The sequence below is a fragment of the Alligator mississippiensis genome, chromosome 2 (assembly GCF_030867095.1).
Source record: "Alligator mississippiensis isolate rAllMis1 chromosome 2, rAllMis1, whole genome shotgun sequence".
Classification (NCBI taxonomy): Eukaryota; Metazoa; Chordata; order Crocodylia; family Alligatoridae; genus Alligator; species Alligator mississippiensis.
The window spans coordinates 181756459-181778821 of record NC_081825.1 but is presented as its reverse complement, the minus strand read 5'-3'; the positions used below and the strand labels follow the sequence as shown (position 1 = coordinate 181778821).

Below are 22363 nucleotides of genomic sequence, written 5' to 3'. Positions count from 1 at the left end.
TTAAAAAAAGCATCTAGATTTGGCCAGGATTATGTAGCTGCACTGCACTGGCTTTGCTGCAGGCCTAGTTTCTTGGGCACGTGTCAGTTGTAGCGATCCCTCCATTTAGCAAGCTCTGTCCCACTCAAGTCAGTAGAACGCTCCTCGGTGACCTCTTGCAAAATACTGTTTGCTCTCCCATTCCTCCTGCAGGGCTTTTAAGTCTCTGCCTTGAGGCTTCCACCCATCTTGTTTCACATGAGCTCAAAAGTCCCCCAGCCATTATATATGCTGAAATCTCAGCAAGCTGGGACTGCATGCAGTCTGCCTTCCAGCCAAGCCCTGCTGTGTATGTAAGAAGGCCCGATCAAAACCCTGGGTCCCAACCCAGTGTGGGGTCTGACTCCTGAACTGAACTGTGCAGTTCAGCCCTAGGCTCTTCCCTGCATGCACAGCTACTTTTGTTTTTTTGGTTTGTTTGCTTCACTCTGTTTAAATCTCAGCCCGCCAGTCTGTCTGACTATAAAGCCCTGATTAGCAGCATGCAGCTTTATGCCTGGATTAGTCTTCTTCCCATGGTTTTGATGTTGGTCCGGGGTATCAATTAGCATCTCCAAAATATGTGAACCAGTTCCAGCAGATGTATCCTCTTGTCAGCTTTTGCATTTCACTTATGACTGACACCACCTGTGCTGTTGCAGCCCCTGCGTGATCTGCATCAGCAGCAGTTAAGCAAGTTCCTCCAGATGTTCTCAGAACAACAAAGAGCTTTTTTTTTTTCTTACCATCGTAGTAGCTCTTTCCTGACCCAATAGAGCACAGGTTGTGCGCACGTGGCCTTAAAACATCTTCACCCAGGATCTTTGAAAACTAGGTGCCCAAACCATGAGCCACAGGCTGCATAGCTTTTAGGATGATCAAGTGAGCAGTAGAGCTGTTACTATAACAATGATTGCTAGTCTGCCACTGACCTTTAGTCTGACCTTGGGCAAAACATAGAATGACATAAACACTAGGCTAGAAGGGGCATCCACTAGTCCAGTGGTTCTCAACTTTTTTTGTACCGGGACCCATTTGTAAACATCAACGCCCAGTCCCAACCCAGTGCCCCTCACTCCCGACCCACTGCCCCCCACTGCCAGGCCCTAGCCCCTCAGTGTGTGGGGCAGGGGGTGGGTGTGTGGGGCAGGAGAGGCCCACAAGCAGTTCGTTCATGGACCTTTCATAGATTCTTGCTACCCACAGGTTGAGAAATGCTGACCTAGTCCAACCCCCTGATCAGGGCAGAATCATCGCTTTTCTAAACCAGCCCAGATGAATGTTTGTCCAACCCGCGCTTCCAAACTTCCAAGGATGGAAATTCCAGAGCCTCTCTCGGTAATCTCATCCAATGCTTCCTGATAGCCAACCTCAGTCTCCCTTGTTGCAATATAAGACTAATTCTTGTCCTGTTTTCAGCAACATGGAATAATTGATCACCAGCATCTTTATAACCACCCCTTTTGTACTTGAAAACTGTTATCAAATGCCTGCTCAGTCTTCTTCAGACTACATTGTTGTTCTTTCAGTCTACCCTCCTATGACATGTTTTGTAGACCTCTAGTTGTTTGTGTTGCATACGGCATTCCTGTCAATAGATTCTAGTGTGATATCAACTTTTTATGCAATAGCATTGACTCACATGAAGTTTGCAGTCCTCTATAATCCCCGATTCTTTTCTGCAATAAAATTACTTTTCACTCTCCCTCAATCCCTTTCCCCTCAACCCTCACCAGCATCTTCTGTATAATGGACATAGCAGTACTTACCTTCCTTTGAAATATACAGATGGAAAGGCATTAAGTAAAACCTTGTTCAGTTTTTAATGAACTGTAAATTAATATTGCTCTTTCTTTCTCTCTCATTTCTTTTTGACAGATATGTCACCTGGGACCTAAAGGTAACTGGCAAAAGCTTCTCCTGCACAAGAGGAGGGAAGAAAAGCCTTGTTCCAGAGCCAGCCCTCAGGATGTGGACAGCAGTTGTATTTGTCCTGTTGATTTGCTCGTGCATATCTGAAAACAGAATTTCCATCTTAAAGGAGCGAGGGGCCCGGGTAATACAGATAAACAAACTAAGCAGTGAAAACCAGTGCAGACAAGCTTGCAAAAACCTATCTGTTTCAGGTGAGGCCACCTTCCTTTAACTTGAAAGCAGTCTGCAGTTTTCCTTTGCTTTAAAGAGCTCTACCCTTCCTCCAGAATACCTCCTTTTTTCACTCCACTTGTTTACAATTGTTTATAATTATGGCTTCTGTGTGCAGTCCTGTGGTGGCTAAATAATTTCTGACAGCTTTGTTTAAATTGAAAACAGAACAGCCATTTCCCAGGGCTTTTCTTGCTTCCGTAAGAAGCAGCATTCATGCACTCCTGATGAGTGCTGATAGTGTGCAAATGATATTATGTCACTGAACTCTAATGATCAGTGGACTACACAGACAGATGTTTGCAGCTGTACAGTGCCACAGTCGACTGCTGTGCTAGGGTGAGCAATTTTTGCTGCCCGATATTTCGTCTTGGGATTTTTATGACTTGCAAGAAAGCAGATGTTCAGTCCCCACTAGCTTTCCTGAGAGGTGAGGAGAGTGGTGATTTGGGGTGTCCAGTCTGAGATGCCTTAAAAGGTACCCTGGTTTCCAGTGGGGTTGCATGCTCACCTCTCAAATCTGGCCTTTTTGAGATGTGTTCATTTGGGTGCCTAAAGTCATTAGCCAGTTTGAAAAGTCTTGGCCTTGGTTAAAAATAAATAAATAAATAAATTGGAGCAGTCTGGGTGAAGTAAATGGACTTTCATAAGAATCTCTGCACCGGATTTGTCTATTCATAGATGTTAGGGGCGGAAGGGACCTCAATAGATCATCGAGTCCGACCCCCTGCATAAGCAGGAAAGAGTGCTGGGTCTAGATGACCCCAGCTAGATACTCATCTAACCTCCTCTTGAAGACCCCCAGGGTAGGGGAGAGCACCACCTCCCTTGGGAGCCCGTTCCAGACCTTGGCCGCTCGAACTGTGAAGAAGTTCTTCCTAATGTCCAATCTAAGAGAATCTAGTTTCTCTCCATGTGTTGGTTGGTAACAGGAACATCATCAAACTGCTTTTAATACCCAGTACTTTCAAACTTGGGTACCAAAAATATATGGCTTAAGTTCCTTCCTCCCCTCGTGGATCTGCCACAAAGGGGCTAGGCAAATCCACAAATCAGGCCAATGATTTAGGAGCTCAGATGTGGATTTATGTGCTAAATGTAGGCCCTGAAGGTAGGAAACTCTTAGTCTCTGCTCTTCCAGGTGGCCCAGTTGTTAGAGACTATACCCACTTCCTGATTATAGTGATTGACAGAAAGGCATCAGAAGAAGTTCAAGCACTTCACACATGTCAACTTTAGGCTCTCAGTTCTCCTTAACCATTGGCCCATTCTATTCCCTGTCACTCTTCCTCATTAGAATTGTTATAAGAGCATGGTAGTTTTCCATCAGGGGATACTGAGTGTAGTTCCCGTGGGCAAGATTAATTGGTTAAGAAGCCTCCTGTTCCAGTTTCAAGAAGTACTCTAAATTGCCCTCCCCCACAGCAGAGTGAAGAGCTGCAGCTAGGCTGGACCAGCTCCAGGCAGCAGCTCCCTCCACAGCCCAGTAAGCAGGACCCAGCGCAGGAGGAAGCACCACATTGTCATAGCTGCCAACGTGAGGCAAAACTCTGCACTACTGCCGCACCTTACCGTGGTGGCCATGGTGGCACAGCGTTCCTTTCCGCACCAGGTCTCGTCTGCTGGGCCGTGGAGGCAGCTTCTACTTGGAGCAGGCATGTGCCCCCTGCCTCCCCTTTGTTCCCTCTCTCCTGCCCCCATAGACTTACCTGGAGGGAGCTGAGGGAGCTGTTCACTACCTTGCCTGGCTGCCATGTGCATGTATGCATGTGCACATACACATAGTATCCCTGTGTCTTGCTCCCCACAACTCTAAGCAGCCTGTTGCATCCTGGAATTCAGCCAACCTGGAAAAACCCTCAGTTTCCCACATTTTTCTCCATCAAAGGAGAAAAACGTTCTCTTTTCAAAGAGAAAATGGCATTTTTTCTTGGCAGGTGGAAAACCTGGATCTCTGGTGATCATGTTCCTTCCCCACTTAGGGAGTAATAGAATTTCTCAGGAGTCAGGCAAGGGAGGTGCGTTCTCCGCTTTGTTTAGGAGCCTGGCATAATTTTCCTGGCCATGGGCAGGAGTCCAGTTGTCAGAAGGAAGGATCAGTGATGCTCTAGTTGAGCTCTGCTTCCAATCCTACATTCCACCTGAACTCCTAGTCTAACTGGATGTTTCTCCAGAAAAGAGAGCTTTGAAATAGTTGATATGCAAGCTATTCCTGTTCAGGCTTCAGAATTAGTGCCCCATTTGAGACGAGTGAGGCCTCTTAGTGTGTCTGTTAGTGCTGTTGCATCAGAACATCTGCTTGTGAATTCAGGCCATGGGTATGTGAGCAGGTTAACCCACAGCAAGTCAAGCTGTCCCAGTTTATGAATGCATGACACAGTCTTGTCTCAACAGTGGCAAACACCACTTGACAAATCAAGGACCACTTTCTCACATCTTCATGTTCACAGCCTGTTTGCTTTTGTCCGGTTGTAATTTGTGATTGGTTTATGCGTGTGTTTTACCTCTCCATTCATGTGTCCATTGCCTCAGTAAGACTGACCTGTCAGATGACCCATTAAGATTTTTGTATTTGCTTACTATAATTTCTTGCATACAGGATGCCCCTATATCTATCATGCACCTTGTTTTTGAAAGGCAGAATGAAGAGTAAAAAATATGTCTTGTAGAAACCGAGTAGCAGCAGTTAGAGAGCTGAGCCTGCTCTTAAGCTTGCTACCAGCCCTGCATGCTGGATGCTGCCCTTGGACCGACCCCACGTCCCAAGGTCTGTACATGGCCCGACCCCATGCACTGGCCCAATGCAGCACTCAGGGCTATGTCATCTGGCTGGAGGGCTGTCCATTGTTTTGTAATTTGGCAGCAGGAGAGTGGTGGCAGCATTGGAAGATAGAACTGAGTGCATACTTGGTAAATATGCAGATTATAACAAACTTGCAGTTCGGGGAATTGCAAAAACTCTGGAGTGAAAAGCCTTCATTTCTAAAGTTCTGTGGTAGGCAACAGAGGGAATTAGAAAATTTGGGATCTGTTCAAGAACTTCCAGAGATGGATAAAATTAGTACTAACTGCCATAGATTCAAGCGGGTAGGATGGCATGATCAAACCTGAAACAATAGATACATAGAGGGTATTGTACTCGAATAAGTTCATCAATCAGTAGGTTGTAAATTGCTTGGCACCAAACGTGATTGATCGTGAGGAACACCTGTAGGACAACACAACAAAAACAGACATGGAAAGGTATGAAGGAATGCTGTAAATACAAAGATCGTCAATCAGCAAATTGTAAGAAGCAATAATGCAGGCTCAGTGGAAGCATTTCTAATGCATAAAAAGAGTAGAACAGAAATGTGCTCTGGATTTGTGTTTAAACCCTGCTGTCTGTCAATCTGATCACATGACTGATAGTATGAATGTTGGCTACATTAAGTATATGCTTGTTGAATAACTACAGGTTTCAAACCGTGTTGTAATAGAACCTAATAAGTCCTATTAAAAGCCCTGAAGGAGGGATTTGATAACAGTCTTCAAATACCTGAAGGGTGGAGATAGACTGTTCCTGGTGACTGCAGGAGATAGGGCAAGGAGCAATGGGCTTAAATTACAGCAAAGGAAATATAGGTTGGGTATTAGGAAGAACTTTCTCACTATGAGGGTGGTGAAGCATTGCAGCACAGCGCTCGGAGAGGCTGCGGAATCTCCATTCTTAGAAACTTTTAAGAACAGGTTAAACAAACACTTGTATGGGTGATTTAGGCCTGGAGAATCTTGCCTTGACAGGGGGTTAGACTAAATGATCTCCTGCGGTCCCTCCCAACCTTACTCTTCTATGGGTGTTTATACACGTGCTGCAAGAATGGGGGAGGGGGTTGGGCGCTTTAATTAGCGGCTCCAATTAAACTGCTCTAATTAAACTGCCCGGAGCATCCAGTGTATCAGCGTCCCTGCGCTTCAAAATGGCAGCAGGGGTGCTTTATTTAAAGCACAGGGACATTGATGCGCGAGATGCAGGAGGCTGCTGGAGCTCAGTAATTGCCACGCTCCAGCAGACTCAATTCATCGAGTCTGCTCCGATTTGCTGGAAAATTAGCATGTTGAGCAGCCTTCCTGCTCGTGTGTAGGCACCCAATGATTCTACCGTACCAAAAGAAAGTCATAGGCCAGGTTTGGCCACCTTAGCTATGTTGACTATGGGGGTGGGAAAAAAAAATATCACCCCCAAACTGACATAGTTACACCAACCAAAACCCCACATAGGAGCAAATGATGTCTGCAAAATGGTCCTTATGCTTGCATAACCTATATCACATGAACAAGCAGTACAACGATGCATCGGCAAAAGAATGCCTTTTTGTTAGAATAAGCTGCATCTGCCCTTAGAGCTTTATTTTGGCTATACAGGCAAAGCCTTTGTAGACTAATTTAGCTCCTAGGGTAGTCTGTTATGCAGAGGAGTAAAGATGCCTTACTCCATAATAGTTTATTGTCCTTCCTGCGGAGGAATGAGCTACGTGGATAAAACCATGTTCGCATGGGCTGGGGGTGTGCCACTTCAACTGTTTTGGGAAAGAAGCAAGACTTGCTAGGGTAGATGACCCCCTTATATTTTGTTCACTCAGGACAGGAACATTGTTATCTTTTTCCAAGGCCACAGCTGGGGCGTATAAATAATAAAGATGAAGACATCTTGAGCGTTTAGCCATGATGCTGCCATCTGGATTCTGTGAGGGTGAATGTGCAGAGCCCACAAGTCCTGAGGGTGCAGTTTGGTTTGTACAGATCGCATTGTTGTTCCTACCCGTCCTCCCAATTCTGTTCTTTGTAGCCAGCTCCAGGTTGAAACAGAATATTTCAGGTGATTTTTATTCCCCCACTGGTTCACGGAAGCAGGGCTGGCTCGCTGTGATTATGTGATGGTTCTCCAGTACACTGTAGAACAAGGGATAGCACAGCATGTCTGCACAAGCAGTCATCCTTGTTCCCGACATACCACAACACACCTGTGTGCTTTGTTCCCACTTGTCTGCAGAGATTGTTGCTATCTCTTGTTTTGGAGGCTGTGAATTTTAGGAGTATCCTGTGTTTAAGTAAAAAGTCACTTGTATTCATGGCCAAATCCTGGGGGGCCTTGCATATTCCCCTTTAAAGTGCCTATGAATGGGTTTATATTTTTTCAGTTCATTTGGTATCTCGAATATCTTTTGAGGTAAGTATGTGGCTGACTGACTATTAAGACAGAAGAGGAAACGTGTTGTTGGGGTTGTGCCTGCCTTTTTCCTCCCAGGAAGTCAGGAATTGTAGTGTCCATAGATTTCATAGACATTGTGGGCTAGAAGGGACCTTGCACGATCAAGTCCAGTCCCCCTGCCATAGGCAGGATGTCTGCTGGGGTCAAATGATCCCAGCAAGATAAGCATCCAAAAGCCTTGTGAATGAGTTCAGAGTAGGTGCTTGCACCACCTCTGGGGGGAGTCTGTTTCAGACCCTGGACACTTGGACTGTAAAGAAGTTTTTCCTTATGTCCAGTCTAAATTGGCCTTCCAGGAGTTTGTGGGCATTATACCTTGTTATCCCTTGGGGAGCCCTAGTAAACAGACATTCTCCCAGATCCTGATGCACACCCCTTGTATACTTATAGGCTGCCACCAAGTCCCCCCAGAGCCTTCGCTTCTCCAGGCTGAAGAATCCCATGTCCCTCAGCCTCTCCTCATAAGGCTTGCCTTCTTGGCCTCCTTTGGACTCTCAAGCTTATCCATGTCCCTTCTGAAGTGGGGGGCCCAAAACTGGATGCAGTACTCCAGCTGTGGCCTCACTAAGACCAAGTAAAGCAGGAGGATGATGTCCCTAGTTTTGCTTGAGGTGCATCAGTGGATGCACGCCAGTGTTTGGTTTACTTTGCTGACCACGGCATTGCATTGGTGGCTCATGTTCGTCTTGTGGTTAGTCAAGACCCACCCAAGTTTCTTTCAGTCGTGGTGCTAGTGAGCATAGCACTGCTGAGCGTATAAGTATGATGCTGGTGTTTCCTCCCAAGGTGGAGCATCCTGCACTTGTCTACATTGAATGCCATCAGGTTTTGGTCTGCCCACCTTGTGAGCGTGTCCCTAGCCTGTCTTCCAGTGTGACCACCTTCCCCCATAGTTTAGTGTCATCCGCAAACTTTGCCAATCCACATCTGACACCAGAATCCAGATCATTAATGAAGATGTTGAAGAGCACTGGCCCAAGTACTGTTGCTGCTACTGTTCCAGTCCAACTGATTTTGGTATCCTGCACTGGCAGTGGCATAACGAAGGGTAGGGGACTGGTAGGCGTGGGAATTTATCCCGTGTCTAACTACAGGAAACACTGCTATATGAAGAATGATAAACTCCTTCATAACCCCTACCATGATCAGTTTCTGCCCCAAAGCATGTTGTTCAAGTGTAATTTGCTGAGAGCTGTTGATATCCTCTTCAGTGTCTGAAACCATTTAAGATGCAGCTCCTATCTAAGCAACTTACTACCTTAAGGTCCTGATCCTGAGAGAGTTTGGCTGCTTTCAGTCACTGTGGAAGCCAGTAAAATTCCACTTGGCTGGTTTTGAGCTGCCAAAGCTTGAGGAAAATGCTCTTTCCCCAAGTTTATAAATCTTCCAGAAGCTGTTTTGTGTTTGTTGACACTTAGATAATGTTAATGATTTATTTTTAAAACTTCAAGCTTCCCATGGTCTGCAGTGTAAGCAGGTACCTCCAGAGAGAACTTTTAAACAAAATACATCCCACATAGAGCAGGGGTGGCCAAATCTGGGCTCCTGCGTGGAGATCATTGACACTGGGGCATGGGAGTCCCAGAAGCTTTGCCTTGCAGCTCTTTCCGGTCAAAACTTTGGTTTGCAGTTAGGAGGGTTAGGAAGTTTGGCCTCTGTTTGTGAATATAAAGGACATGCCTGACACATGATTTTTCTCTGCCCCTCCTTACACTGAAAGCTTTCAACAAAACATGAAAATGATTCATTTCCTATACCATGCACTGACATCTGCTAATCATTTTAATATTGACAAATTAAATGTTCTGCATAACTGATCCCTTTTAACTTCACTGGAAGCACTCCCTGCTGTCTGGCCACACCTCTGTATTGATTCCTCCTCCCACAGTCACTGTATTTCAGCCTCATTGGGTTGCATGTCCATTTTGCATGCATGCTCCAGGATGTGAAGGCTCAGAGTATATTAGCCATAGTAAAGGGACAACTGTATAGAGAACTCTCCTAGCTCTGTCTTAAAATATGTGCTGTGGCTTTCCTGAAGAAGAGGCAAGATACAGCTCCTCTAATGCTGCTCACACTCGTCCAGCGTTGTTGCTGTTGACCTACTGAAGGTAAAATTGGTTTTAAAGATTCAGGTAGAGAGCTTTGTGGATTGACCTACTCTGGGGCAAACTTCTGATGAGGACAGCTCTATTAGTTTCTTTGGATTTCCAGCCACGGGTCAGAAGTTTGAATGTGATTCTAAAATGTTGAGAGTAAGTGGGTTTTGGTCATGGATGTTTCTGCTGTCAGACTTTTAGGAACTGTAAGTCTAATTTGGAATTGAAATCTGAATGAGGAGAACTCTGTGGGTAATATCTGTGTGTTTCGGGGTGTTCTTTTATCATATGTTTAAAGAAACAATGGAGCGAACTGAGATGGTTTTGCTATCAAAGTGAAATCCGAGTCCGGGCAGGTGGTACTACTCTTGTTCCCGCAAATTTCAAATTAGGAGTGCCTTTTATTGTTTCTCTTGTCTTGTGTTTTAGGTCATCACAGCTGCAACTGGTCCATGTTCTACCAGAACCATTGTGTCCTCTTATATTGTCGCCACTTGGGTGTGTGTCAGAATGCCAGAGCACAAGACATTAAAGATTTCCTTGGAGGTAATTCCTCAGTGTAGGGCTTGTGGTAATAACCAAATGCCTTGTAAGCCTCCTTTAATATGATTCAGTCTCTTATTTTGGTTTTAATCATAAATACCCCACACTCAAACCCTAGAGGTTTTGGCTGAAAGAAGACCACATGATATTTCTGCACTTTAGATTGTGTCCATTAATTGAATAGTGTCCTGGTAGCTGTGATGTCGGAATAACACTATGACCCTTAAGGCCCTTTCAACTGCCCCCTGTTAAAGGGGTCATTCTGTCATGTTACTTTGCAGCCTCCTCTGTCTTGGATAATAAAGGCATAAGGATTTTGGGGGGTGGGTTTAAGAGAAAGGAGGATGCTTTGGCTTTGCTTTGACTGCCAGGATGTCATGCCAGAAGTGGCAGGCTGTATGTGTAAACATTATCAGCTGGGAACCTGGTTTTCTCTGATTAAAAATTGCAAATTCTCTGATTAAAAACCCAAAATCCGTGATAAAAATTAAAGGCCCCCCCCCCCCAGCCCCCACCCAGCGCTGCTGGTGCCCCTCACTCCCTCAGAACAGCCCCCCAGACCCACAGACAGGCAGACACAGATGCACACACAGACACTGACACCCACCCCAGCAGGTAAGTGTGTGTGGGGGGAAGGGGTGGGCAGGGCAGGGGAAAGGGAAGGTGCTGGGGGGTAGTTCAAGAAGAGCAGGAAGCATGCCTCTGTGCCCACTTCCAGGAGCAGGGCCAGGGGGTGAGGGCAGGGGTGCCACTCTGTGGGCCACACACGTGCTGGCTGGCCTGACAGGGGGTTCGCACATGGAGGCCACCACCGCAACTCTGCCACTGCACCCTGCGTTACCATCCCATGGCCACCCGCACAGCTTTGCAGGCAGGTGGTATAGGGCACAGCAGTGGCAGCGTGGTGGTGGCTACCATGTGTGGGCCACATACTTGCTGCATGGCGGGAGGGGGCTTGCACACAGTGGCCGCCATTGCACTGTCGCTTATGCCCCACGACTGGCTGCACGGCTCCGCGGTGGTGTGGGGTAGTGGCGGCTGCATGGTGGCTGGGGGGGTGGGGCTTTGCAGGCAAGCGATGTGGGGCATGGTACAGTGGTGCCCACCATGTGCGGGCCGCACACATGCAGGGGAGGGGGGGCTTGCATGCGGCCGGCTGCATGGTTCCGTGGCCATGGCTCTGCAGCGGTGGCGAGGGATGGGGGCAGGTGGGGCTCTCACACAGTGGCCACTGCTGCTTACCTGTGGAGTCATGGTAGCTGCGTACAAAACCTCCCCGTGCCGCTGCTGCCACCACAGAGCCATGCCCGCGGAGCTGTGCAGCCAGCCGCAGGGTGGCAGCGGCAGTGTGGTGGTGGCCATGGCTGCTGCACAGCGCAGGATGGTGGTGGGGGTGGCTGCATGTTGCCTGGCTGCTACCACACTGCCGCTGCCACCCAGCAGCCGGCTGCACAGCTCCGTGGGCACGGCTCCACGGTGGCAGCGGCGGCGCAGGGAGGCTTTGCATGCAGCGGCCATCACCGCTGGCACGGTTCCACAGGTAAACGGCAGCGGCCACTGCATGTGATCCCCCCTGCCCCCCACAGCCACCAGCCCTCGCCACCGCTGCAAAGCCATGGCCGTGGAACCGTGCAGCCAGCTGCATGTGAGTGGCCCCCTTCCCCACCCCTAGCCAGCCAGCCAGGCGGCATGTGTGTGGGCCGCACATGGTGGGCACCACTACACCGCGCCCTGCATCGCTTGCCCTCAAAGCCCCTCACAGAGGGGCACCCCTGCCCTCACCCCCCAGCCCTGCTTCTGGCTGCAGTGTGCCGCATGGGGTCGGCAGCAACCCCCCGCTTCCTCAGCCCCCTTTCCCAGGCCTGCCCCACAGCCCCCAAGCCCCACTTACCTCTAGGATCCAGGGGCAAAGGGCAAGTCTGAGCCTGAGCCCAGCCTTGGCTTCCTCAGAGGCTCAGGCCCCACCCTTCACCCTCTCCCTTCCCCTCTGGGCAGGGCTGGGGGATTCCCACCCTTTCTGCAGTCAGCTCTTGCAGGCTGGAGGTGTGCCAGCCTGCAAGAGCTCTTCACAAAAGCGGAGAATCTCTGGATTTCTCAGCTAAAAGGGGAAATCCGTGTTTTCTCCGGTTAAAAACAGGGAATCCATGGTTTTCTCCTTTTTTCCACGTAAAACAGAAAACCCGGATCCCCGACTTGCTAGCTGCTGTTTGTACAGTAGTAGGCTGCTTTGTTTTAATGGGAAATGACACCCTTACAAAATGGAGCTTGTTGGCAATTGAGGATCCAATCCCTGTTAAATAAGTCTTGAAAATTCCACCCTACACAAGTTTAAAACAAAATAACTCCTTCCTGGTTCATTTTGTGTCATCTGATCTTGCTGATTTAGCAGCCAGAGTCCCATTAAGACTGTGGGATTCATGCAGCTGTTGAAATGATCATCAACTGAAGAAAGTCTTTCTCAATTTAAAAAGTGGAAATTTTCACAAATGTTAAAGATGGGTAAAATTTGATCTAAATAATGGCCTTGACGGTGTCTTCTTACTGTATAAGCAAGGGCCAGATTCTGTTCCAGCTATTGGGTATCTAAGTGGACTTACATTTCTAAATCATATTCTAGCCTCTCTTGTACAAGTCCCTGGAAGCCTTTTAAGGGTTTTGTAATTTTTGTAACACACCATAATCTTACTCTTAAGGCTGAGTTGCAAAAAAGCAATGAAGAAGAGGAGGGCCCACCTCCTTTTGCTTTAACTAGCTTTTCAGTCTTAAACAGCATGGAATAGGATCTTACTTAGGAACCTAAATCCACCTACACATCTAATAGGTGGAATAGGATCTGACCCAGAGGGTTTTGTTACTGTTCAAAGTAGAGAGCTACTTCTGTACCTTTTTAAGAACCTGTTTGACAGAGGGAGGTCACCCTTCCTGCTGACATTCCTTAAAGGATTTCAGAGGGTTCCAGCCCTGGGGAGAAAAAAATGCCTGTGGCCTGTGACATTGCTCAACTACCCCAAGGGGAAGATACCATTTCTGAGAGGGATCATATACAAATGAAAGCCAGGTTTTGATTCTGTGATCCTACTCACACGGGAGACATAACTGTGGTAGATTACTTCAGGAGATGATGCTGGCTTACCACTGTGAGCAAGATTGCAGTTGGGTCTGCTGTTTTTTTTTAAACCCACTTCTCTTTGATTCTGCTTTTTAAAGAATTCATCCTTAAGAAAAGATCACTGGAACCAAATCAAACTACAGATGCAGAACAAATGGCGGTGACAAACATCACAAATCATGACTCAAAGGGTGAAAGGAACACACCAGCACCATCAGCTCTAGAAATGACTACAAGAGGGACCAGAACAAGCCCAACAGTTGTAGCTGCAACCAGTGCCACAACCACCACTGCTCGTGCCACGACCATCACTGCTCCTTTGACCCCCATGACTGCCAACACCACTATAGCCTCAATAGAAACAACGAACAAGGTGAAAATGTCTACTATTCCAGCCACAAGTAATACAACATATTTTGGAGCCTTGAATGTCTCTGAAAATTCCAGCGTCCTTCCCAGCACGATACATCCAGCTGCTGCTTCTCCAAATTCAAGTCATGCAGCTTATAGCTCTCATCCCTCAGCTACCTTTGGCAAGTCTGAACTTTCACCCAGTATTTCACTGGCTATTACCACGCCTGTCCCAGCTCTCAACACAACAACACAACCCAGTACAACCATTACTACAAGCAGCATTTCCGCATCTAGTAGGAGTACGACTGTTGGGGTCAATCCAAAGCCAGTAAGTTTATCCACAGCTGCAGCCACCTCCCGCCAGAATTTGGAAGATGGGACAGGCGTTTCCCGAGCTACTAGTCCCTCGATACCAGTGACGGAAATGAATTCTTTAAACCCCAAACTGGAGACAACCACAGCCAAAACAACCGGAGTTAAGCCAACTCCTCCTCTTCCAGTTACTACAGAGGGTGCAAAACCTTTAACTAGCCAGTTAACAACAGAAGCTACCATTGGTTCTGGGGTGAGAACAATATATACAACTGTTTTAATTAAACTTGCAACCACAAATGCAGCAGATATAGCCAGAACAACAATCCCAGGCCTAGACATCAGCCAACAAAGCACAGCCAGTGAGTATCTGCTTCCAAATGCGGCAGACGACATCAGTTCACTCCTGGCAGTGCTTATGTTTGGCATATTGTTTTTTATAACTGTTATAGTTCTGTTTGCCATTCAGGCTTATGAAAGCTACAAGAAGAAGGACTACACACAAGTGGACTACTTGATCAATGGAATGTATGCGGACTCAGAAATGTGAGAGGGTGGGGCAGAGACCCCAAGAGACAGGCTTCAATGTGTATCATGGAGACAGAAAGCCTGCGTGGCTCATTTTTCTTTCTCATTTGCCTATAAGACAAACTGAAAGTGCTTCCAATTTTACTTCCAGTGCAATTTAGGAAAAATGCCATGTACTGTATTAAAAAAAAAAAAAAGATATTTTTCTCAACAATAACAGATTGCTAAAGAAATGGAGTAATTTCTAACAACCCTGGCGCTAATACAAAATTGCTTCAGCCATTGTTTTTCATTGCAAAATGAAACTGAAAAGTGTGTGTGTGTGTGTGTGTGTGTGTGTGTGTGTGTGTGTGTGCAATCGTCTTCCAAAGATTGCAGAGAGCTTTGTTAAGTTTCTTGCCTCTCATTAATTCCACATGCAGCAGTTTGTAAACTTCCTGTCTGTAAAACAGGAATGACAATGCCCATTCACCTTTTATGAAGTGCTTTTAAATTCAATAGATGAAAAGCCCTGCCTAAGTGCTAAGTATTACTTCAATGAGAAATTTTTAAGCCAATGAGCATCATGTTCTGCTAATGCTTCCTGCTTGTAAAGAGATCTGTTTACAAGATACTGTAAACACTCGGTTTACTGCTGAACAAGACGGTTCTTTACTAAGGTGCAGATTCTTGTGCCTCTATACATACATGATCTTATTTTTGTATTCACTCAATAAATGGGGTCCTGAAGGGCATGTAACTTTGCATTTATGTATTTATTCTTTCCCGTACACCAAAATGGGTCTTATGATGTGGAAGCAACATTATTATTTACAGTAACTCATGTAAAGAACAAGTTACAGTAAAACGTAACAACCTTACAACTGTCCTCATAAGGGTCTGGGGCCTAGTTTTGTTGCTGTCCTGCCACACCAGGAAGTTCCTGCTGCCTCACTTAGACTGTCCTTAGATGGCACACTTCCTGGATATTCTTGTTTCTGGGAGGATTTGCTTTGTCACACAGTCATCTATGATTCTGGATATATCTTTTTTTTTTTCTACATTTTGCCTTTCAAAATCAAGGTCATATCTTGGGGGGGAAGGGGGGGAGGGTGTGGCATGGAAGAAAATATGTTGTGAACTAAACTTGTGTGAAAAGTTTTCTAGGATCTTATCCTCCTTGAAGGAAAAAGGTGATGGGTGCATGGGAGTGTAACCTCCTGCTCACAAGCCAAAAAAGAATATGCACTCTCCACACAACCTAGTCATAAAATGATGCATGCTTTGGGATATTTTGGAGCAAATTGGAGGATGAGCCCCGACATAGGCTCAGTCCAGGAGTGGAGGGGGGGGGGGTTGAAGGCAGTCCTGCCCCCCTCCCCTCCATTCCATTCCTTGTAATTTTGCATAACCCTGCCTCTCTTCCATAGCCCCAATCCTTCATTTGCATAACCCCGTTTCCAATCCCTCCCTCCCACTTCTTTCCCTGCCTCTCATTCCATTATTTGCATAACCCTGTCCATCTTCCTTCTCCCCACTCCTCTCCTTAGGAAACACTTCACTTCCCTCCCTCGTTCCATTATTTGCACAACCCAAACCCCTGTAGAGACAGTGCCCCCCTCCCCCCCCCCCCATCATTTCCACTCCCTCCTGCCTCTCCGCTCCAGGACTGCAGGGCTTTTCTCTGCTTGCCGGTAAATGTATTTATTTATTTGCAGCAAGCTGCTCAGGGATGGTCCAAAACCCCAGCTTCATTACCCTGATTAAGCCCAGAGAAGCCATTAATCCACACTTAATACATTGATTAATGGTTTCCCGAGGCTTAATCAGAGTAAACTGCAGTTGCAGGCCATGTGGCAAGCTGTGAAGAGGGGCGGGATTACAGGAGTGTCTCAGCCAATCAGAGGCATGCGGAGGCCCCCTGTGCTCGGCCCATGAAAATGGCTCCCCAGCCCTCAACCTGCTCACAAAATCAGCTGGGATCTGTTTCAAATTCGGTAGGTCCCTACTGATAAGAAAGGCAGTAAATAAAAACAAATGAGCAAAAAAACACTGATTCAAAGAAGGAAGTACCAAAAAGCAGGGCTGAACAACTTGAGAAGTAATGTAAAAAGTAAGAACTTATTCATGGAGCAGAGACAACAAAGGCCTGGAGCTGCAGGTGTGAGAACTTGACAAAGGGGGAAGTAGAAGTGGGCATCTTGACAAAGAAATAGATAAATATTGGCATGAGACAAGGGCGTCACGGGCATAAATATGGAGACGGCAAGACTAGTTTTTTAGCGACTTTGGAGACCATGGCTAAAGTAAGCAGTTGTTACCATTGTCCCAGGCAGTTTCACTGAGTTGGGCTGATTGCTAAACAGACCAGCTGGTGTACTAAGAGACAATAAACCTCTCTAAGCTTTTGCCACCAAACACAAATTTGAGTCATTCTTTTTGCATAACACCTAGGCTTCGGGAGACTGTTTGCAGGAAATGGGCTCTGAGAGCACACAGACCCAAGCAGCCCAAAACACCAAAAGTGACAGCAAGCAAGAGGCTACTCAAAACTCACCCATGCCTCAGAACAACAGCTGAATATGACCCAAAAGTGTGCCTTTGTTGCCAAGAAGGCTAATGGCTTACTGGGCTGCTTTGGTAAGAGCATCACCAGCAGATCGAGGGAAGTCTTCTCCTCTATTCAGCACTGGTGAGGCTACATCGAGTACCGTGTCCTGTTTTGGGCCCCCCCACTACAGAAAGCATGTGGACAAATTGGAGAGAGTCCAGCGGAGGGCAACAAAAATAGTTGGGGGGCTGGGCACATGACTTCTGAGGAGAGGCTGAGAGAATGGCGTATTTAGTTTGGAAAAGAGAAGACTGAAAGGGGATTTAATAGCAGCCTTCAACTACCTGAAGGGGGGTTCGAAAGAGGATGGAGCTAGACTGTTTTCAGTGGTGGCAGATGACAGAACAAGGATCAAAGGTCCATAGCTGCAGCAAGGGAGGTTTAGGTTAGCTATTAGGAAGAACTTTCTCACTAGGAGGGTAGTGAAACACGAAAAGGTCACCAAGAGTTTATGGACTTTCCATCTTTGGAGGTTTGTTAAGACCTGGCTAAACAAAGCCTGGGCTGTGATGATATATGGGGATGGTCCTGCTTTGAGCAGGGGGTTGGAATAGATGACTTCCTGAGGTCCCTATGAACCCTAATTGTCTATGATTTTTAGGGGTGTCACTTCTCTTCCAAGCTTTTGCAGCTGTAATTCTTGCAGCCACTAGAAAAAGAGGGATCGATTTCTTATGACACTTGAATCCTACAGAACTCTCGGGAAGGTTCAGTAAGAACTCGGCGGTGTCTGATATTTGGTATCCTGGTGTTTTCCTCACCATGTCTCCAGCCTTCTTCCAGGACAGTTTGATTCTGGGACATGTCCACCAAAAGTGATAGGATCCTTCCAAATGACTGCTCTCTTTCCAACATTTGCCTGTTCCTGCCTGCCTGTCCCGTTTAATTTGAAGTGGGGTGAGATACCACTGATGTAGGATTTTTTTTTTTAATTATTTTATTATCGTGCACATGGGTATGTGTGATGGACCATTTTTTCCACATGATCTCCCATTCTTCAGTACTAATTTCTGATCCAGTGTCGTTAACCTACTTTGTCATATACAATGTTTTTTCTTCTTTGTGGCTATTAAAGATTGCTTCATCTAGCACAGACGATAGGCCCATGTGTTTCATAGGTATGACCAATATTCTGTCAGATTTCTACTGAGGTTTACCTTTCTTTGGGAGTGTGTTGAAAAGTGTCTTAATTCCAGGAATTGAAAAACTGGGATTTTAATGTCACTTGCAAATGGCACTTTTTCTAGTATTATGCAACAGCTTTGAAAGTAAGGGCCAATCCATTTTTGCGGTGTCCTGCAGAGCAAAAATATGACTGCATATCCTTTAATTCTATTTATCCTGGAAAGTGGAAGTCTTTGCAAATGTTTCCTTTAGTGACTGACTACCACCTTTGTTTTTAATGGACCTGTATGGCAGCAGGAGTTCCAAACTGGGCGAAGAACTTGACTGGGGCCATGCAGCACTTCATGATGTGATGTCTCAGTGCTCTTTTGTGCCATAATGAGTTGGGTTGGGATAAGTTATAAAAACAATTTTTAAACGGTATGTTTTGGGCAGAAAGTGAAGATGGCCTTTTCCAAACTGGAAAAACTGTGTTTATGTGGGGGAGGGGGAAGGGGTGGAATTTAGGTTAGGTGTGATGTAATGTTGAAAGGGTAGCATTTGGCGTGGACTAAATGTAGTAGTTCAATGACTTCCATAATGGAAATTGTCTGACTGTTGCTTATGCATCACAGCTAAAAGAGGCAACCACCACCCTAAGAACCCACCTGGTTTAATACTGACTCAGAGACTACAAACTACCCTCATATTTGTCCTGGGATAAACCATTTTATCCTGGGACAAAATGCAGTTATTCAGACATCCATGTCCATTGTCCTGGTATACAGCCTAAAAGGTTCTTAGGATAAGATCTGCTAACAGTTTATTCCAGGACATTGCAAAGTACATCTGAACAGTTGTCTGGGGATTGTAACAGTGAACCAATGGCAGAAAAGCAGCAGTGTATTCAGCTGCTTTCTAAACTCTGATTAGAAAGCTGACGTGTTCATGCCAGTTGAAATGTTCTGGGATAAACACAACTATGACTTGTCCAGAGACAAATGCAACATCTGTTTCTAGCCAAAAGGATGTGAGCTGATCAGAGCACCTTGCTGCTTGTGCACACCTGTGTGTTTTCCATATAGGTTTCCAGTTCAACTACTGGTTTGGCCTAATTTTGAGCATATTAGAATTGGAATCATGGCTGGAGCTGGTATAGTGGGAAGCACTTTCCTGTTCTTATAATAGCTTTCTATTCTGACTATAGTGTGATGCAGATTCATGGAGGGTAGGTCCGTCAGTGGGTATTAACCATGATAGGGCTGCAATCACCAAATTAAGGCTGCCTTAGCCTCTGAATGCTGGAAGCAGTAACGGAAGAGGGTGTCATCACCAATGCCAAAGGCTTATTAGGCTGTCTATGCCCTTAGTTATGCTTGTGCATCTGCCTGTCTTGTCTTCTTGAGGGGGTAAATCAAGGGGACTGTGGCAGGGTGTAAGAAGCAAGGAAGTGCAGCTAGATGCAAGTATGGGGAATCCAACTGTTGGGTAGATTCCCAGCAGGGAGTATTGAAGAGGCCCCTAGCTCACAGAGAGAGAGAGAGAACAGAAGGAGCTTGGGTGAGTGTGGAAAGCTTTATCAGTCCAGGGAGAGGCACTTTTCTCTGTTTTCCTGTGTAACAGGGGACCCCTTCCCCCGTTACTTGGAGAAAGTGGGAGCAGGGTGGCATGGAGTAGGCTACCAGCAAAAAAGACAGACGAATTCATGTTACATGGACACAGCAGGTGGAGCCTCTTCAGAGCATAGTTGAGTGGGCTGCAGGACTCATCCTGCAAATTGCAGGGAGTAGTACACTTGGCTGCTGAATGGGGATGAGTGGTACCTGGTTCATAGCAATAGCAAGCCATGCCAAGTGACTGGAGTGGGGAGGAGAAGAGGCCATGTGACCCTGATCCTGGGGCCCAAGGTTCAGACTGGCCCAGATCTTTACAATAGAAGGAGCTTTGCAGGCCTGCTAATGAGAAGAAAAATTATGTGCTTTGTTTCTGTTGCTATTTGGGGGTTGCATTATACTGGAGAACGGGGCTGTGGCTGTAGGGGAGGATTGGAGACCACACAGTAGGGTGCCTGGGGCACTCTATTTCAAGCCCTGCAAAGGGGCAGGAGGGGCAAGGCAAGCTAAGACCAAGAGGGCCAAAGTCCCAAGTATGGGTGCAATGAGGCAGGGCCAGGGACCCAACATAAGTAGAAAGAGAGTGATGGAGGCCAGAGACACATACCACCTTCTTGAACTGTGGGCTTGAAGCCTGGCATGTGCAAACCAGGTTGTAGCCCAGAGCTGTAGGACAGCAACTAGTCTCAAAGGAGAACATGGGCCTGGAGGGGTAGGTGCTTCAAAAGGCAGCCAGCCTGTGACCAGCTAGAGGAAGAAGCCTAGAGGGGTAAGTACCCTGAAAGGCAGCCAGGCAAAAGGAGGAAGCTGAAACGAGCCACAGGCAGAGCTGAGGCCAAAAGGCCAATGCCTGAACAAAGTGACCTGAATTAGATGGGGGTCACAAGAGGAATGCCTTAGAGACTCACCATATTGTGAGAGGCTATGGCCCAGACAGAGCCCTACCAGGGTCAGAGATCCAATGGACAGCGAGGGTGCATCCAGACGAGCATGCACGTGGCTCTTGCAGTGTCTCAAACCCCTTCCCGCAAAACGCATATGTGGGAATAGAAAAACATTCCCTGTGCTGCATATTTGCAGGTACCAAAATAAAATCCGGGTTAAAAAAGCAGGGCAGAGCATAGTCCCAGACCGTGGCCTGAGGCAACCAGAGGCTTGGGTCCTCCTCAGAACTGTTCTGGTAGCCAGCTAGAGTGTCTCTATGGCTGGCCTTTGCCCTGGTGCTGAAGCATGCTGCCTGCCCGTGCAGGCCAAAGAGCGTGCAGGCTGCAGGGACTAGGACCCAGACTCCATGCCAGGTAAGTAGGGGGTGGGGGCAGGGCTGGAGGAGGGGGGAGTGGACCATGGAGGTGCCCTGCCCAGCCTCAGCCCCCACTTGCTCCCCAGATTTCCCCCCCCACCTGACCCCAGCCCCTGCTCACTCCCCCAGGCCCCCCGATCATTCCTCCGCCTGATACCAGCAGCCCCCAATTGCTGCCCTGCCTGGCCCCAGTGTCTCTGCATTCACCGGCTGTAGCAGCAGCTGTCGGGGCCACTGGGGCATCATGGCATAGGCCCCCATGCAGCAGGGGGCAGTGGGGATTTGCCCTGGCCACCAGGCACTCGTGTTGCCTCTGCCACATCGCATGGGTGTTGCCCAGCTTTGCAGGGCGCCATGTGGTGCCACGCACTGTCAGGAAGCTTGGGGTCACTGGGGCTGTCACCCGGAGCCCAGCGCTGCTTAGCCCAAGCGGCCCCAAGCTGCCAGACAGTCCTCAGTGCTGTGTGGTGCTTGCAGAGCTGGGCTGCACCCATGCGATGTGGCAGCAGCAGGGGCTGTGGGCCCCTGTTGGGAGACTTTGGCCCCTGCTGAGGGACTGTAGCCCCTGTTGGGCAACTTTGGCCCCTGTTGAGGACCTGTAGCCCCTGTTGGAGGACTTTGGCCCCTGCTGAGGGGCTGTAGCCCCTGGTGATGGGTGTGGCCCTGTGGGGAGCAGTCCCTTAGCTTGGGGGGGGGGGCTATGCCCTGTGAGAAGCAGGGGACCCACCCTTCCTGAGCACCCCCTGTGCATCCCTTCACACCCACAGTCCCCCCACAATTCACCCACAAACCCCACACCCACATACCTGGCCCCATGGGTCAGGAGTGAAGGGCCTGGGGCAGGCTGTGGGTTGAGAGTGAGGGAAAAGGGCAGGGGCAGGGCACTGGCATATCAGTGCTGCTCAGCGCTGCACATACAGGTGAGCAAAGCGGGTAGAAGCAGCTCTGATTTTTCTATGAGAAGCCAAAAAATTCCAAACTGTAAAAATATTTAGAATTTATTTTATTATGAGGATAGAGGTACTGGTAGGCTTCCAAATTGCTTTAAAATTGTAAATATATCAATAAAACATTGCCCAAATGATTTGATCTCTCTCTCTCCTCATAAATATATATATGTCTAGTGGTCTTTTGTTTTACTTGTGGAAGAACATGGATTTTAGGGTATTTTAAAGAGTGACTTTGAGATTTTTTTTAATCAGGGATTTTGCAGTTTTTAAATAGGAAACACCAGAATTCCTGTTAGTGAGGTAAGTGGCAGGACCCAGGCAGAGGAGCCTGCTCAGGGCTAGCACCCAGGACTCAGCTGAAGGTGGCTGCTGTCCTGGCCACTTGGGGCCAGGAGGACATGCTTTAACAGTTCAAAGCAGGCCACAACACCTGGAACATCTTCTGGG

The 22363-nt window shown here is 47.4% G+C and overlaps 1 protein-coding gene across 1 annotated transcript in view; it reads left to right on the top strand.

Moving 5' to 3' along the window:
- Positions 1-15098, top strand: part of C2H11orf24 (chromosome 2 C11orf24 homolog) — a 60657-nt gene extending 45559 nt beyond the window's left edge. Inside the window, exons 3-5 of the mRNA XM_019485199.2 lie at positions 1897-2144; positions 9943-10059; positions 13264-15098. Of these exons, the coding sequence (XP_019340744.1) occupies positions 1988-2144; positions 9943-10059; positions 13264-14381 (1392 nt within the window). The 5' untranslated portion in view covers positions 1897-1987 and the 3' untranslated portion in view covers positions 14382-15098. The remainder of the gene's footprint in view (positions 1-1896; positions 2145-9942; positions 10060-13263) is intronic.
- The last annotated feature ends 7265 nt before the right edge of the window (positions 15099-22363 follow it).